This window comes from Panthera tigris, chromosome C1, assembly GCF_018350195.1.
Source record: "Panthera tigris isolate Pti1 chromosome C1, P.tigris_Pti1_mat1.1, whole genome shotgun sequence".
NCBI lineage: Eukaryota > Metazoa > Chordata > Mammalia > Carnivora > Felidae > Panthera > Panthera tigris.
In genome coordinates, this window is record NC_056667.1 from 120,714,990 (window position 1) to 120,730,731 (window position 15,742).

The 15,742-nt window shown below is 35.8% G+C and overlaps 1 protein-coding gene across 1 annotated transcript in view; it reads right to left on the reverse strand.

Annotated features, from left to right (window-relative positions):
- The window catches only part of DPP10 (dipeptidyl peptidase like 10), a 646,469-nt gene that overhangs the window by 15,743 nt on the left and 614,984 nt on the right, over positions 1 to 15,742 (reverse strand). Inside the window, exons 20-21 of the mRNA XM_042994282.1 lie at positions 1,910 to 2,104; positions 1,192 to 1,246 (exon numbers count right to left, since the gene is read on the reverse strand). Of these exons, the coding sequence (XP_042850216.1) occupies positions 1,192 to 1,246; positions 1,910 to 2,104 (250 nt within the window). The remainder of the gene's footprint in view (positions 1 to 1,191; positions 1,247 to 1,909; positions 2,105 to 15,742) is intronic.

The following is a 15,742-nucleotide window of genomic DNA, read 5'->3' on the forward strand; positions in this document are numbered from 1 at the left end:
TGCCCCTCCCCCACTCATGCTCTGTCTCTCTCTCTCTCTCTCTCAAAAATAAAATCAATATTAAATAAGGTATAGGGGTAGGTCTTCATTTATTTATTTGTACTTGTGTCAGAGAAGCATTGTCCCTGTCAATCTCCTGAATATTGTGAAGAGCAAGAATACAATAAAGCAAAGACATGGTACACTGCAGGTATCTGAAGTCAGGGGAGAGTGGTGGTGGTTTGGGCTGATTTACAATTGATTCATTTGTTAAATAGCTTTCCATATACCTATTTGTCAGTGAATACCACGAAAATTTACCCCCGGTAAAACTGTCGGTTATTCTGGTCCTGTATCTCTGAGTTCACTTATGGATAGTAAAACTTGTTTTATATTTAAATCCATGAACACCAATAATTTTCTTTGTCTCCAAACTAAAATAGTACTAGACCTCCTTCCTTTCATTTTAGTACCTGTATAGTATCTAGCCTAGTGATATGCATAAACTAGGTGCTCAGTGAGTATCTATGTGGAGTCTCTATCCACACTGTGAAAATGATATCGGACCTGACGTAAAATTACTGCAATGAGAAGTAAACGCAGAAAACACCACAAAGACCTAATTATGAATATTGGTCCTCTTTCAGTTTCTGAGCCATGTAAGTCATCCCTAAGGCTGTGGTACTTGATCCTTCTATAGAGAACACCCTGCCTCAAGAGATTGGTACAATTGGCTCCCTTTTGTTATTCAGGTATCAGCCTAAATATCACTTAATCCAAGGGGCCTTACTTGACCCCTTAATCTAAGAACATTAGCTCTTTCTAGAGTTAACTTGTGTCCACTTTTTTTGTTTTTTGGTTTCCTTGTAAGACTTCATGCTATATGAAACCATGTTTTGCATTTATGTGTTTATCAAGTTCTTCTTTCTAGAAGATATGCTTTACGAAAACAGATTTTATTGTTGTTGTTTAGTTGCTGCTCTACTTATAATACCAGCACCAATTGGATTATAGATAATTGCTGGATTAACAAATGACTGAATGTATATAGTATTAATTATAATATTACATTTTAAAGAATGGTGCAGAGAGATTATAGTAAAATGGGGAAATTATATATGCACACATACAAACACATGTATATACCTATATGTATAATACACATATGTAAATCTGTGTGCTTATATACGTATGCATAACATTTCTATTTACCTTTCCAAAAATGCTTAATCTTTTGGAATCAACGTATGGCTGTTTCAGTAGAAATCTGCAATGAGGAAAAAAAAAACGTTATATTCTCTTGAGTTAAACACACATGGGAATTCATTTTTGGCACCCACACACATACAAATGTACACACAAAACCCAGAAGTCAAACCAGAAATACTTTAGTGGTTGGAGCTTTATCTTGCTACTCTAAGTGATGGTCCAGTTGTTTGGGCATCACCTGGTAGGAAGATACAAATGCCAAATTGGGGACCCCATTTCAGGCCTACAGATCTACATTTTGACAATATCCCAGCCAGTTTCTGTGTCCTGGTTTAAAGAACCTACTAGTTTTCTAGGTCACTCCTGCCAGCGGGGGAATGGTGTCTGTGAAAGTTCAAGATTACAGTTAACTGGGAAATAATAGACTTTGTAGGTTATTGTAAATAAATACTAGAGTGGTTTAATTAAGGTTGCTCCAATTTTTATAAATCTAAAGTGAATTTTAATTCCAAGGAGGTGGAAGTTCGATAATTGTTTTATTACCTGTGATGAGTGAAAAGTACTTGAAGAAACGAATGCAAGTCTATATGACTAACTTAGAAAATTGTCTATTCACTAAAGTACAGATTGCTGTACTAAAGTGCATGATTCAGAGGTAATGTATCATATACCTAGCTTCTGCATTAAAGGAAAAACAGTAGGAAAATGCGGACCCACTTACTTCACAGCTGCTATTTGGTCCTTTACTTCCACTGAACCTAACCTTCGATGAATCTCCTGCAGAATTTTCAGGCCCTGGAATCCACTTCCTCTGCCATCAAATCGTGCCGTGATAACATTATCTGTGTCAACAAGTACTGAATCCCAGTCAATGTGGAACTTATCTGTAACCAGCTGGCCTCCTGGTTCTTCATCCCTGTAAATACCAACACATTGGACCAAAACAAGAGCAATTGACCACGTGGTAGAAATTTTAGCTTTCGCACTTACTATTTCAAAATTTTGGAAAAGACCCAGGTTGCCTATTAAAATTTCTGTTAATCCTTGATAAGAAGCCTGAAAGTATCTGTTAATCCTTGATAAGAAACCTGAAAGTATAATGCCATTTTCCTTTGTAAAATTTCAAATGAAAAGTTCTCTAATGCACTGAAAACATGAAACAAGATTTAAAACTGTTCATACGAGATTATTGTAACTCATTTTTCAAATGAGAGAAGGGAAGAAAAATACATTAACTTTCCATAAGCATTTCTTTTTTTTTTTAATTTTTTTTTAACGTTTTTATTTATTTTTGAGACAGAGAGAGACAGAGCATGAACAGGGGAGGGTCAGCGAGAGGGAGACACAGAATCTGAAACAGGCTCCAGGCTCTGAGCTGTCAGCACAGAGCCCGACGCGGGGCTCGAACCCCACAGACCGCGAGATCATGACCTGAGCCGAAGTCGGCCCCTTAACCAACTGAGCCACCCAGGCGCCCCTCCATAAGCATTTCTAAAGAACAATGATCAAGTTGACATACAGGCCCTACTTTATTGGATTTCTTCCAGATAGTGTGTTTTGTAAATGTCTTGGAGATGGTGTACAAAGGCTAAAGGATCTGTTAGCAGAACCAGTTATGGAGACTTAATAATAGTTTAACAAGCATTAAAAAGACAACAGACCCAAAATGAAGTCACTTATATTAAATTCCAGAACTTAATAAAGCCTAACCTAATTGCACTTCTAGCCTCTCCCAGAACTGGAATTTTAAACCAATGAAAATCAGGAATTTCCTGTTCAGTACTATGAAGTAATCTACATGTTAAGACCCCTCCCATAGCCCCCATCTTCCCCTTAATGGAAGGTGACCTGGGCTGAAACAATCTTTTGTGTTCTTTTGCTAAAACCCTTCTTGTCCCACCCCATTTCTGCCTATAAAATCCTTCCATTTTGTACAGGTCCTTGGGGATTCTATTTGCTAGATGGGATGCTACCCAAATCAGGAATCCTGAATAAAGCCAACTAGATCTTTAAACTACTCAGTTGAATTTTGTTTCTTGACACAATAAATGGACAATCCTAAAGACTTTCTGACTCACATAGACATACTACATTAATATACCCTGAATTTCTTTTTGTAGTAGAATTCTCACTAAGGAGAAATTAAGCATACATTGAGGAAACATGGTTTCTCATCACTAAAGTTAACTAGAAAAGAGAGACACAGATGTTTGAAAAATTTGAAAACTAGAAATAAAGAAGGACACACAAGTTATAAAGCATGAACATTGTCTCTGGCAGGAAAAAGTGGTACAACTTTAAAATGTCCAATTACAGTGGTACTTATTATTTTACTTTCTAGAATATAGAAAAGGGAGAAAAAGCAGAATCTCATAAAATCACAGATACTCTAGGCCTAAACATAGTTATAGTTCAAACGTTCATTTGTCCATGTGATAGATTTAAAGAGCATCAACATCTAATTTTCTGAGAACATCTTCAATTTTAGTTGAGCTGTGTACCAGAAATCTTTACCCTATTCACTCTTGTAAGGATACCAATCTCTTGACTTCTTGTTTATATAAATGTGTTGCTTAGAAGCACCAGTATATACCAATACATAAATTAACTCCCATCAACAAGCTTCTAGGTTATCACATTTGCTAAGGAACATAACTTCTGGGCAGCAAATAGAACTGAACAGATACAGGTGCCATGTGAGATCAGTGAGTTAGGTAAAGGAGGAGGTAGGAAATAGGAAAAAAAAAACATAGGACAATTAAAATTTACTAAATGCTTTTATAGGCTAAATTTTGTCTCTGAAAATCTACCTGTTGAATCTCTAACACCTACTGTCTCAGAATGTAACTGTATTTGGAGATAGTGCCTTTCTAGTGGTGATTCAGTTGAAATGAGGACATTAGGGTTGGCCCTAATCCATCTGACTAGTATCCTTATAAGAGAAAACTAGTACACAACAGAGACCCTAGGGACATGAACCAGGCAGAAGAAAGACTCTGTGAAGAGACACAAGAGGGAAACCCAACTGCAAGCCAAGGAGAGAGGTCTCAGAAGGAATAAAATCTGCTGACACCTTGACTTTAGACTTCTATTGTCCAGAACTGTGATAAAATAAATTTTTATTGTTTAGCATACCCAGCCCTATTAAAGTAATAAAAATGTCTTCTGTGGTTTAAGTACTTGAGATCCATTATTTTACTTACTATACACTACCAGAATTTATTTAACCTTTCTGGGGATGAAGTTGTCTTTTGCATGGCTTATTTCCTGCATTATTTCTCCTATACTGTAAATAAACTGACCCATGAAAGTGTCTAATCATGATCTCCCACCATTTCCCCCAAGTCACATAATTAATGGTGATCCTGTGAGCCAAATCTAGATCTGTTTGGTCTTTCCACGGTGTCTTCAATCTTTAACTCTTCTTGTGATTTTATTTTTAATTTAATTTAGTTTTTACGGCATTAGCTCTTGATCAGTTTATTAGGAATTTTTACTACACATACCCACGTGCTTGTACCTAGAGTTCTAATTGCCTAGTTCAGGACAAAGTGCAGAATTGCTATTTTTTCCAGATTCCCAGGTGATACTAATATAACTTGTCTATCCATTGAGGAGTACCATGAATCATTATGCCTAGCACAGTTTGTGGTACCTGAACACAGAAAAGGCTGTTTACCTAGATTTTTTCAGGGAAAGTATACTCATGTGAAGTTTAAAATGGAAGGACTTTTATTTTTTTTATTTTTATTTTTTAACGTTTATTTATTTTTGAGACAGAGCACGAACGGGGGAGGGTCAGAGAGAGGGAGACACAGAATCTGAAATGGGCTCCAGGCTCTGAGCTGTCAGCACAGAGCCCAACGCGGGGCTCGAACTCACGGACCGTGAGATCATGACCTGAGCCGAAGTTGGCCGCTTAACCGACTGAGCCACCCAGGCACCCCGGAAAGACTTTTAAAAAGCCTTTAGTTTATGAGGGCTGATGGGGGGTGGGAGGGAGGGGAGGGTGGGTGATAGGTATTGAGGAGTGCACCTGTTGGGATGAGCTCTGGGTGTTGTATGGAAACCAATTTGACAATAAATTTCATATATTTAAAAAAATAAAATAAAAATAAAATGGAGAACATTTACACAAAAAAATAAATTAAAAAAAAATGAAAAGCCTTTAGAGTTTAAATAAAGGGACTATATTTTGAAGCTTGGGGATTTATTGCAAATATTAGAAAGCAAAACATGATTCACTTCAATGATTAACTTCAATTTTTTTTTTATTTTTTTTTAACGTTTATTTATTTTTGAGACAGAGAGAGACAGGGCATGAACGGGGGAGGGCCAGAGAGAGAGGGAGACACAGAATCTGAAACAGGCTCCAGGCTCTGAGCTGTCAGCACAGAGCCCGACGCGGGGCCCGAACTCACGGGCTGCGAGATCATGACCTGAGCCGAAGTCGGACGCTTAACCGACTGAGCCACCCAGGCACCCCTTAACTTCAATTTTTAAACTTAGTAAAAATATGACCAGATGGTCATACTTTACTCTGAATGTTGATAGGCAAGACGCTAAGGCTCAAAGACTCTTTGTGTCCTTGTCTTTAATACTGGCAAAATACTGGCATCCTTGTCTCCAAGAGTTTCGTGTACATTAAATGGCATGATGTATTTGAAATATTTTACAAAATATAGTAAGAAATGTAAAACAATGTTTAGATTCATCACACAGTAGAAACCTGTTGCTTTTCTGTTTGTGAGCAGTTTTGCTTATATTGAGCATATTTCCTTGCAGTTAAAAAACCAAAAAAAAAAAAAAAAAAAAAACTATATAAAGGCTTTGGGCCAGTTGTGCAGAAATCAAACTGGGCAGTATCTGTGGATAAAGGTAATGTGTCATGTCATATGATGTATTATGTCAGATGGACCAATGATACCTAAAGACTTCTAAGAAAATATAAAACTAATGAACAGACCCTTTGGAGTAAGATCACACTGTAAAATGTTTTGTTGATATGTAAGATAATAGTTTTCCAATTTATATATGAACCCCATTGCATTGTTCACAGCAGTTTAATGAGTTGAGTTCAAAGCTAATGTAAGTGTAGACAAAATGTTAAGTCATAGACATTTTATGGCAGGCAAATTATCTTAAGATACAGTTTAAAATAAGGCACATTTTTCAAACTTAATGATTAATAAATGTTTGTAGAGTTTTATAAACAAAAACCTTTAATCCCTTAAAGTTTGCAATACCCAATGAAAAAATACAATTCCACTCCTTTGGTATTTTCTCTTAATTGCCATGTTTAACTTCAACATTGTCTTTACAGTTTTTCAGTGTTAGAATAGAAAATGATATCAATACATTACCAAAGATCTTAACACATTTCTCCATCTAGTTGGGTTCATTGTTCTTTTTTGGTGTATGTTACATGCATATCTATTTCAAGATGAGTTATCAAAGAACATGAATTATGCTAAGCATTGTCCTTATAAGGAAAAAGCCAAACAATTGCAGGAACGGGATGGAGATTCTTCACAAAGTGTTGAGCAAGAAATACTAGATTATTTTTCTGCAAATGAAGGCAAAAAATACTGCTTATTCAGTGAGATAGAAATAGTAAGACACGTGGCAGTGAGAATGACCACAAAGAAGTACTCCAAATCACCCACCGATAAGAGGGGGCCACCACTCATGTATTTTGGTCGTGTAGAATTGGTGAGCTCCAGTTTATTTTGTTCCCTTTTGTCTTTCTCTGAGTGTCATCTTCATCTTTGTAAATTTTTTTTAAGATCTAAGTGTTTATATATAATTTTTAAAAATCTTAATTCTAGTATAGTTAACTTGGTATTGTATTAGGTTCAGGTGTACAGTCATCTCCCTGCACTATTTTGTTTGACTCTCTGTCTCTGAAAACTCTGGGGACCCATAGAAAGGAGGGCGTTTCAAGGCTGAGAGTAGGGACATACAATTTTGTTCAAAAGCTGTGATAAAAGAACATTTACATCTGTTTTAAGCAGTGGAAAGATCACAACATTTATTTCCTAACCCAGGTAGAAAAATTAAATTAATACTAAGCTTTTCTTAGAGGTTAAGTTCTTGGGAGACAGGCTCCTCATTTATTTCAATACCTTCAACACTACACGTGCCTGAATGGATGAAGAGTTCAAGATATGGGCATATAGTAAAATATAGAAAGGAAGATGAGTTTTATACATGATATTTAACAGACCTTTAAAATGACAAAACAATCTTTATGACCTAACAGAATACCTATACCAAACCTGAATTAAAGTGTGAAGAACAATCAAATTGTTCAGACTGCAATGTTTGGTCAAGTTCACAAAGTGCTACTTAAATTCATGTACGGAGCTTGAATTTATGTTCAGAAAACATAGATTTTGATCCTGACTTTGTTAGGAAGTGCTGAGTTTCCCTGAGTAATTATATGCTGTTTTTATTTTTATTGTTCTTGTTTGTAAAATACTATGTTGTAAATAGTTAAAATTACATACAGTACATTTTTAAAAGCCTTTCCCTAACAGTAAAACTAAGGTTATAATAAATGGAAGGGAAATATATTTTTTTAAGGTGGGGAAGGGGAGAGGGAGAGGGACAATCTTAAGCAGTCTCCACACTCAGCACAGAGCCAGACATGGGGCTTGATCCCATGACCCTGGGTTCATGACCTGAACCGAAATCAAGTTGGATGCCCAACTGAATGTGCCACTCAGGTGCCCGAAGAAAATATTTTCTAATGAGTACTCTTTACTTGACTGATCTATTGCATGACAGAATTTGTTTTCCTACATGGCAGAATTTTAAAGCTGCTATACTGATAGCTGTGTATCTGTCCAGTGGGATGTGAAAGGAGGAGACACAGAATTGCTTAGTCACCTCGGTTCTTTCCTCTTTCTGGGCCTAGAATAGATAGATTTCAGCTGCATGAAAGCTAGATGAAAGCTAGAATCATTGACAACTAAGTGTTGCAATTTTATTTTAGATAGGATAGACTTAAAACGTGTGAAAGGAAGGGAAAAGAATACAATGGAAGGTGAGCTTAGGGAAAACAAAAATAAAACTGATGCCACAAAGAGCCATCGCCACACTAAATTTTTAAGGAAAATCAATTGTCAACCCTTCTGATTTTGTCTTTAGGAGATCCTTCATTTCATAATTGGTGAGTTTTACAGGACATTAGCCTTAAACAATATTTTCTTTGCCTTAATATGAATTTTACTAAATAGAAGTTTATAATTAGGGATGATTTAGTTGTAACATATATGAAGTTTGACCTCTTTGAAGCAATACATACATACATATGTATGTGGGCTAAAGGCCTCTTGGCCGATTCCTTCTATTTCTTATTTTATGATCCTTAGATTTCTTCTCATGGATGGATTGTCCTACATGCAGAATGGCAGGATGAGTTTTGTTGTATATTTACTATATCATATGAGAATTATTATTTTTGCCTGTCAGAGAACTGTTTCTTGTCCACATGCCCCTCTTCTTCCATTAGGAGTATTATTAATATCTGTAAATTTCTGATCTGTGGTTTGTTTATAATACAATTTTGGCTGAATATCATAACTAGTTCTGCTGTCATGCTGACAGCAGAGAGCCCAATGTGGAGCTCGAACTCATGAACCACAAGATCATGACCTGAGTCGGATGCTTAACCAACTGAGCCACCCAGGCACCCCATGATATGGTCCAGGTTATTTAGGCCTCTACTTAGACCCTTTCTTACACTGGCAAAGCCGGTGTTTCTGGTGGTAGTAATGATAAAGCCTAGTTGAGAATACATACAAAATTAGGCTTATCAACCAAATACTCAAATTGTATTACTCTTCAACACTTGTGTTCATATACTTGCATTCATAGACCCTGTTCACATTAAACCTTTTAGAAAAACTACCTGCATCAATCCACTGGAATTAGGGATTGCAGGGATGTGGGAGTTCCATCCTGGAAAGAGCACAGGGTGGTATGATGGTAAAACCAAAGTGAGTTGAGCCCAGGTCCAGTGGCTTTAGACGAATTACTTCCCTTCCCTATGCCTAAGTCCCTAAGTTTGCTTATCTTTGGTGTAGAGGATGATAATAAGACTGTCTCCCTAGTAAAATAATGGCAAGGATTAAATGAGAAAAAAATATATATATATGCAAACATAGCACAGTGTCTGGTTCTTGATAGATACTAAATATTAATTAACCCAGTTCTGTCCAATGCTATAGGACTTGACCTTTTCATTTTCTGTTTCCCTCTTGGAAGCTGAGCTGCCATATCTGGTGATTCCCTAGGCAATTCTGCATTGATAATTCCTGAGCCTTTGTTTAACAATAGTCAAGTTTTTCTTATTTTGCTTAGTCTAAGGAACAAATTAAGTTGCATTAAAAATGTTCTACTTGGGGCGCCTGGGTGGCGCAGTCGGTTAAGCGTCTGACTTCAGCCAGGTCACGATCTCATGGTCCGTGAGTTCGAGCCCCGCGTCAGGCTCTGGGCTGATGGCTCGGAGCCTGGAGCCTGTTTCCGATTCTGTGTCTCCCTCTCTAGACTCTGTCCCTCCCCCGTTCATGCTCTGTCTCTCTCTGTCCCAAAAAATCAATAAACGTTGAAAAAAAAAAAAATTTAAAAAAAAAAAAAATGTTCTACTTTGGGGGCACCTGGGTGGCTCAGTCAGTTAAGCGTCCAGCTCTTGATTTCTGCTCAGGTCAGGATCTACAGGTTGGTGAGATAAAGCCTTGCATTGGGCTCTGCACTGGCAGTGAGGAGCCCCCTTGGGATTCTCAATCTCTCTTTGCCCCTCTTGCTCATGTTCTCACTCTTTCTCAAAATAAACTTAAAAACACACAAAAGTTCTGCTTTTCACAGTGGGTGGGTCTTTCAGTTAATTAGAATGAAAGATGTGTATATGTAGACGTGTGTGTGTCTGTGTGTGTGTGTGTGTGTGTGTGTCTGTCTATTTGGTTACTTTCCACACATGGCTATTTGTGTTTGTACTATGTGCATCCCTGTATGTGTAAGTTCTTTCTTTTGCTTCCACAGATGTATAATTTTTCTAGCACCAAAAATAAAAAATAAATAAAATTAGATAAAAACAGAAAAATCTTACCCTGGTATACTTTTCTCGATTATAAAATGTATGCCATAGAAATTAGGTCTTTTTTATTTTTAAGGCATTATTTTTTTTCAGTAAGTTTTCTTTATATGTTGAGATAAGTAATACTTTTTCTTGATCAGAATTTGGATCTTGAATTTGGGAGGGTATTTTGTGTTAGTAAAATGGGATCTGTTTTTTCATCCTTCCACTACCCTGCTACTCCTTTCTCCCACTTCCTGTTTTTTAAGGTTTGTTTCTTTGTTTGTTTTGAGAGAGAGAGAGAGAGAGAGAGCAAGCATGCACAAATGGGGGAGGGACAGAGAAAGAGAATCCCAAGCAGGCTCCATGCTATCAGTGCCCTCTTCCTAATTTTTAATACGTAGCCTTTCTTATATCAGGTTCAATTTCTATTAAAGGTATTCTTCCTTGCTTTGAAAGGAATTTAATCACATTTTGTTCTTTGGTTTCTCTTGATTAAAAGCCACAGATTATATCCTTAGCATGATACAAAAATTGCATAATGATTATTCATTAGTGCAATGAAGAAAAAGCAGAATCCAGTTCATTAAATCAAGTTATTTCTATTGTTGTAGGAAGCTGAAAAATGAAAAACTTATCAGAATGCAGGATGAAACACTGAACAGCATGGATATTAATGAACCAGCTATAAAACTCAAAAATGGACTGTTAGTATTATCCACACAAAATTAACCTCAGGATAAACATCTAAGCACATGAAAATATTGGAAGAGAACCAATGGAAAAGGGCCTCAGGGATATCTCACAGATAGAAATTGTGCAATAAAATGAGAGCAAGTTCCAATCTCCTAATCATCTCTGCTGTCAAAGTCTTACTACATTAATTCGTATCCATTGGCCAGTTTCCATTTGGGATAATTTCTAACAAATGGGTGAGGAGGTAGAAAGGAAGGAATTTGCTGATCTTTAGTTTCAATTACTAGGAATGCCTGTATCATCACTGAGGTAAAACAGCATTTGATCCCGTTCCTTGGACCTCTTTAGAGAGGGTCACAGTCAAAAGAAAGTTTAGCACATTGCATAAATGGATCACTCAGAGGAGAATCAACCTCATTCTTTATTTTATATAATTGTTAGGTAAATGTCTTATACAGTAGGCCCACTTCACTATCTTTGGCATATGAGCAATTACATTCTCAAAAGGAATTTGGAATTCTTAGCTGAAAGAGAATTAAGAATTTAAGGTTTTAAAAGCCTTGAGGTGCCTGGGTGGCTCAGTCAGTTAAGCATCCAACTTCAGCTCAGGTCATGATCTTGTGGTTTGTGAGTTTGAGCCCCACGTCAGGCTCTGGGCTGACAGCTCAGAGCCTGGAGCCTGCTTCGGATTCTTTGTCTCCCTCTCTCTCTGCCCCTCCCCTGCTCATGTTCTGTCTCTCTCTGTCTCAAAGATAAATAAACATTTAAAAAATAAATAAAATAAAGGCCTTTTTTTTCCAAGTTCTGACTCTGGGCCTTTTCCCAAATTTATACCATATCTTTTGAAGGTTTTTATCTTAGAAATTTTAGGGAAAAGTAGTAAAAGTCTGAAAATGTACCTTTTGGCTAAGTGTTCACCTTTTAGTATATGTCTAACATGTAACACATTACCTACCACTTCTGATTATAACATCTGCCCTATTATATTCATTGGACAAAATAAAATAATGTATAAGCATTGTAAACTGCATGATACACAGATGATTTTTTACAAGAATATCCACACATATGAAGCTATATGTGTATTATATATATATGTATACATATCTTTTTATACTTTTAATTCTTTTTTAAATTAATTTATTTTGAGAGAAAGCACAGCAGGGGAAGGGCAGAGAGAGAGGGAGAAAGAGAATCTCAAGAAGGTTCCACACCAAAAAAAAAAAAAAAAAAAAAGAAGGTTCCACACCACCAGCACAGAGCCTGATGTGGTGCTCAAACTCAGGAACCGTGAGATCATGACCTGAGCTGAAACCAAGAGTTGGACGCTTAACTGACTGAGCCACCCAGGCACCCCTTATGCTTTAATTCTTAAAGATGCAGTAGGTTCTGTTCGACGTGTGTTCAGTTGATGTGCTATATTTCATGTGATGGATTAAAAGGGAAATGATGGCGACATAGACATCATTGTGGTTTCTGCACAGCTTTTCCAAAGACATTAATATTTGCAGGTAGTCAGAAACACACTTTCTTAAGATGAAAGGGAAAGCCCTCGCAATATATTAAGACTTCAAGAAAAAATGTGAAACTCAGTAGAAGCACCTTGATTAAGGGCATGTTATGGATGGCATAGTAGCTCTCGAAATCACTGGGTCCCTCTGCATTAGGCTATTTGATGACAACTGAGAGTTCTGATTATAGATGTTGCAAAAACAGGGAATAGAATAAATAGTGAATGAAACAGGGCACACCTAGATTTGGTTTGCAATTTTTATAAAAATGGTACAATAAAAAATGGCTGAAAGAGAATGCTCTCAAAGAGGAAGTGCCCATTTCCAGGTTGAATAAAATGGAGTAACTCTAGATTAAAAATGCTATTTGATTTAACCCTACAAGAATTTTACTAGGAATCTTAACGTCTGAATTGTGGTTTTGTTTACAAAAGTTTAATAGTTTTGAATTTCTTCCCCAGTCTCATTTCTCCTAGATATTCTGTAAATGTTAGCATGTGATTTTGTATAATACTTGTTTCTTAGTAATATACGTGTGATGTCATAAAAGAAAAGTCTTTGCTTCTGGCAGAGCTTCTAATCCTCATTGATACTCCTTAATTCTGCTTTGCCTGTATGCTGTATAGTCTTATATGAATGTTTTTATATTTAAGGCAAAAGGGAAGAAGATTTGAGAACCCTCAAATAACATGTCATTGATGTACTCGGGGTTTTGTTAGATTGTCAAAGGAGAAAGTTTCTCAGCATCTTTGATTTAAATTTTCAAATACATGTTAAACTAGTAACATACTTAATATTTTCTTCTATTGTGGATTTTAGAAAAAAATAAACTATTAAACCAGAAAAAGAGAATGATTTAAATATAGGTATATTCTTACATTTATGACCCAGTGTATGACCATCAAAACTTTAGAAACAGTAAATTATCAAATATTTTTTTATGAAAAGTGTTTAGGAGCTATACCTTTAAATATACAATATACTTGTATGTTTTCATTGGTACTAGTAATCAATATTGTTCATACGAAACTATAATTCATGTCATTCATATGAAATCATCAATATCTGTATTAAGAGAAGAGAGCTAAAATGGTTACAATAAAAAAGTCATAGAAGTGATTTTTATGTATTTCTATGGAGAAAAATCTGTCAATTTAAAAGAATCATAAAAGATAATCTGATAACTGCTGCAGTATATACACATTTTCTGTAAACTTAGAATTTTTCCCCCCTGTGGAACCTTCTCAAGATATCAATTTTGAGTTTGTACACTTGTAAATAATACAGAAATTAATGATGACATTTAAGATGCATTATCTATAGATTATGAAAGAACAAGGTCCAATTTGTTCATAAAAAATATGGAAAGTGATGATCACCCTTTCCCCTTCCATTACCTGGATTAAATGCCACTGTCTTTTCCTAATCATTTCATCTGCATTAAAGAGTGGGAGAATTTTCTATCCATTTAAATGTGGGAAATCTTTAAAAATGAGAAAAATCAGAAACTTACAATTTAAGCTTTGCCCCTTATAAATAATCCCTCTTTGAGGCGAATACTGACTCTGTCATCCATATGCAATCAATATGTGTTAGTTTCGTAAGAACTTGATAATGAAGTAGGTCTGTATTTGGCATGAACAAGTGTGAGATCAAAAGATGTTAGAGAACTTGTGGAATAGATGTGCATTTACTCTTGGGAAACCAAACAAACTTACTCCTGGCTGTCTTACCCATTCAAAAGTATATGAGTCCACAGAAAAATTGGTGGTTATAAACACTTTTCGGAAAGTGAACAATTTTATTAGAATTTGGAATTTTATTAAATAGTCTAGGTGAGAATTTGATCTCTCATGTGGAATATCTAGGAACTTAATCATGATTCCTATAATCATTAACATGGTCCTGTTGGAAAAGGTTACAATCTAGAGATTATTATACATTTAAGTGGGGACAACAACAACAACAACAAAAAAGGTCCTAAGAATTTGGTTGTAGTAAAGTCTCTAATTCTGGTCAGCAGTTTTGATAATTTTCCAAAATCAAATATGCAATGGACTATGTACCCAGGAAGAATTGAGTAATAAAAAGAGATTATTGATCCAAAAAAGAAATAAATAAAACTTAAGTTCAAACCCTAATTTTGTCCTGCTCCTGATGTTAGAGATAATATACATGATATATTTTAGTCACAGTTTCCTTGTGTTAAAATGAAGACAATGATATTTATCTTTCATGGTTTCAGTAAGCTTTAAAGGTGGTATCTATACATCCTTAAAATGATGTCCTTTATCCAATAAATAATCTTACTAATTTAAGAAGCTCAATAATCAAAAATAAAAGAGAAACAGTGAAAAGATAACATGAAAATCAGTCATTATTAAGCATTTTCCAGAAAGACTATTAGAGAAATGAGAAATGGACCTCACATTTTTCTGAGGGGGAAACTACACTGCAAAGAAATTGACTCATTCAAAGGCTGAATTTAAACACATTATAAACTCTCAAATAATTTCTTTCTCCCTTTTTCCCTATCTTGGCTGAATTCATTCCTAATGACTAACTCAGGGTTGACTGATTTGTTTGGTCATTCATTCATTTATTCATTCATTCATTCATTCAGTATTTCCTGAACACAGATAAAGCCCGTCACTATGTTAAGACAAAACCATACAAAAGGAGTTCTTATAAACAAGGAGTTTACAGTTAATAGAGAGCAAATAAAATATTGTAATCTGTTGTGGTTACATGGTACAACAGAGGTGAGCACAGAATATGAGGAAATACATCTTAAAATGTTAAGGAGAACTTTTCCAGTTGTTTAAAAAAAATCAAGGTACTGGAAGACTGTAAAAAACACAGAGGAATGATTGGGAAGCTCCTATTTTGCAGAATAAAATAGTTTTTTTGTTGTTTGGTTGTTTTTGTTTGCTTGTTTGTTTTTAAATATCCAGAGACTGAATCTCTACTAGGGGTAGAGTGCCACATTTCCAGATATGGATCACACAAAGTTCACTCTAGCATCAGAGTGGAAAAGCAACTTAGAGCAGATAGAACAATAAAGTACAGAAAAGGAAGTGTAGGTAGAGAGCAGTGTAGCAGATTAAATTGACTCATCCAGGGGCGCCTAGGTGGCTCAGTTGGTTAAATGTCCAGCTCTTGATTTCAGCTCAGGTCATGATCTCATGGTTCGTTAGTGAGATGGAACCCTGTGTCAGGCTTCACACTGTCAGTGGAATTGGTATTCTTGTTCTGCCTCTCTCTCTGC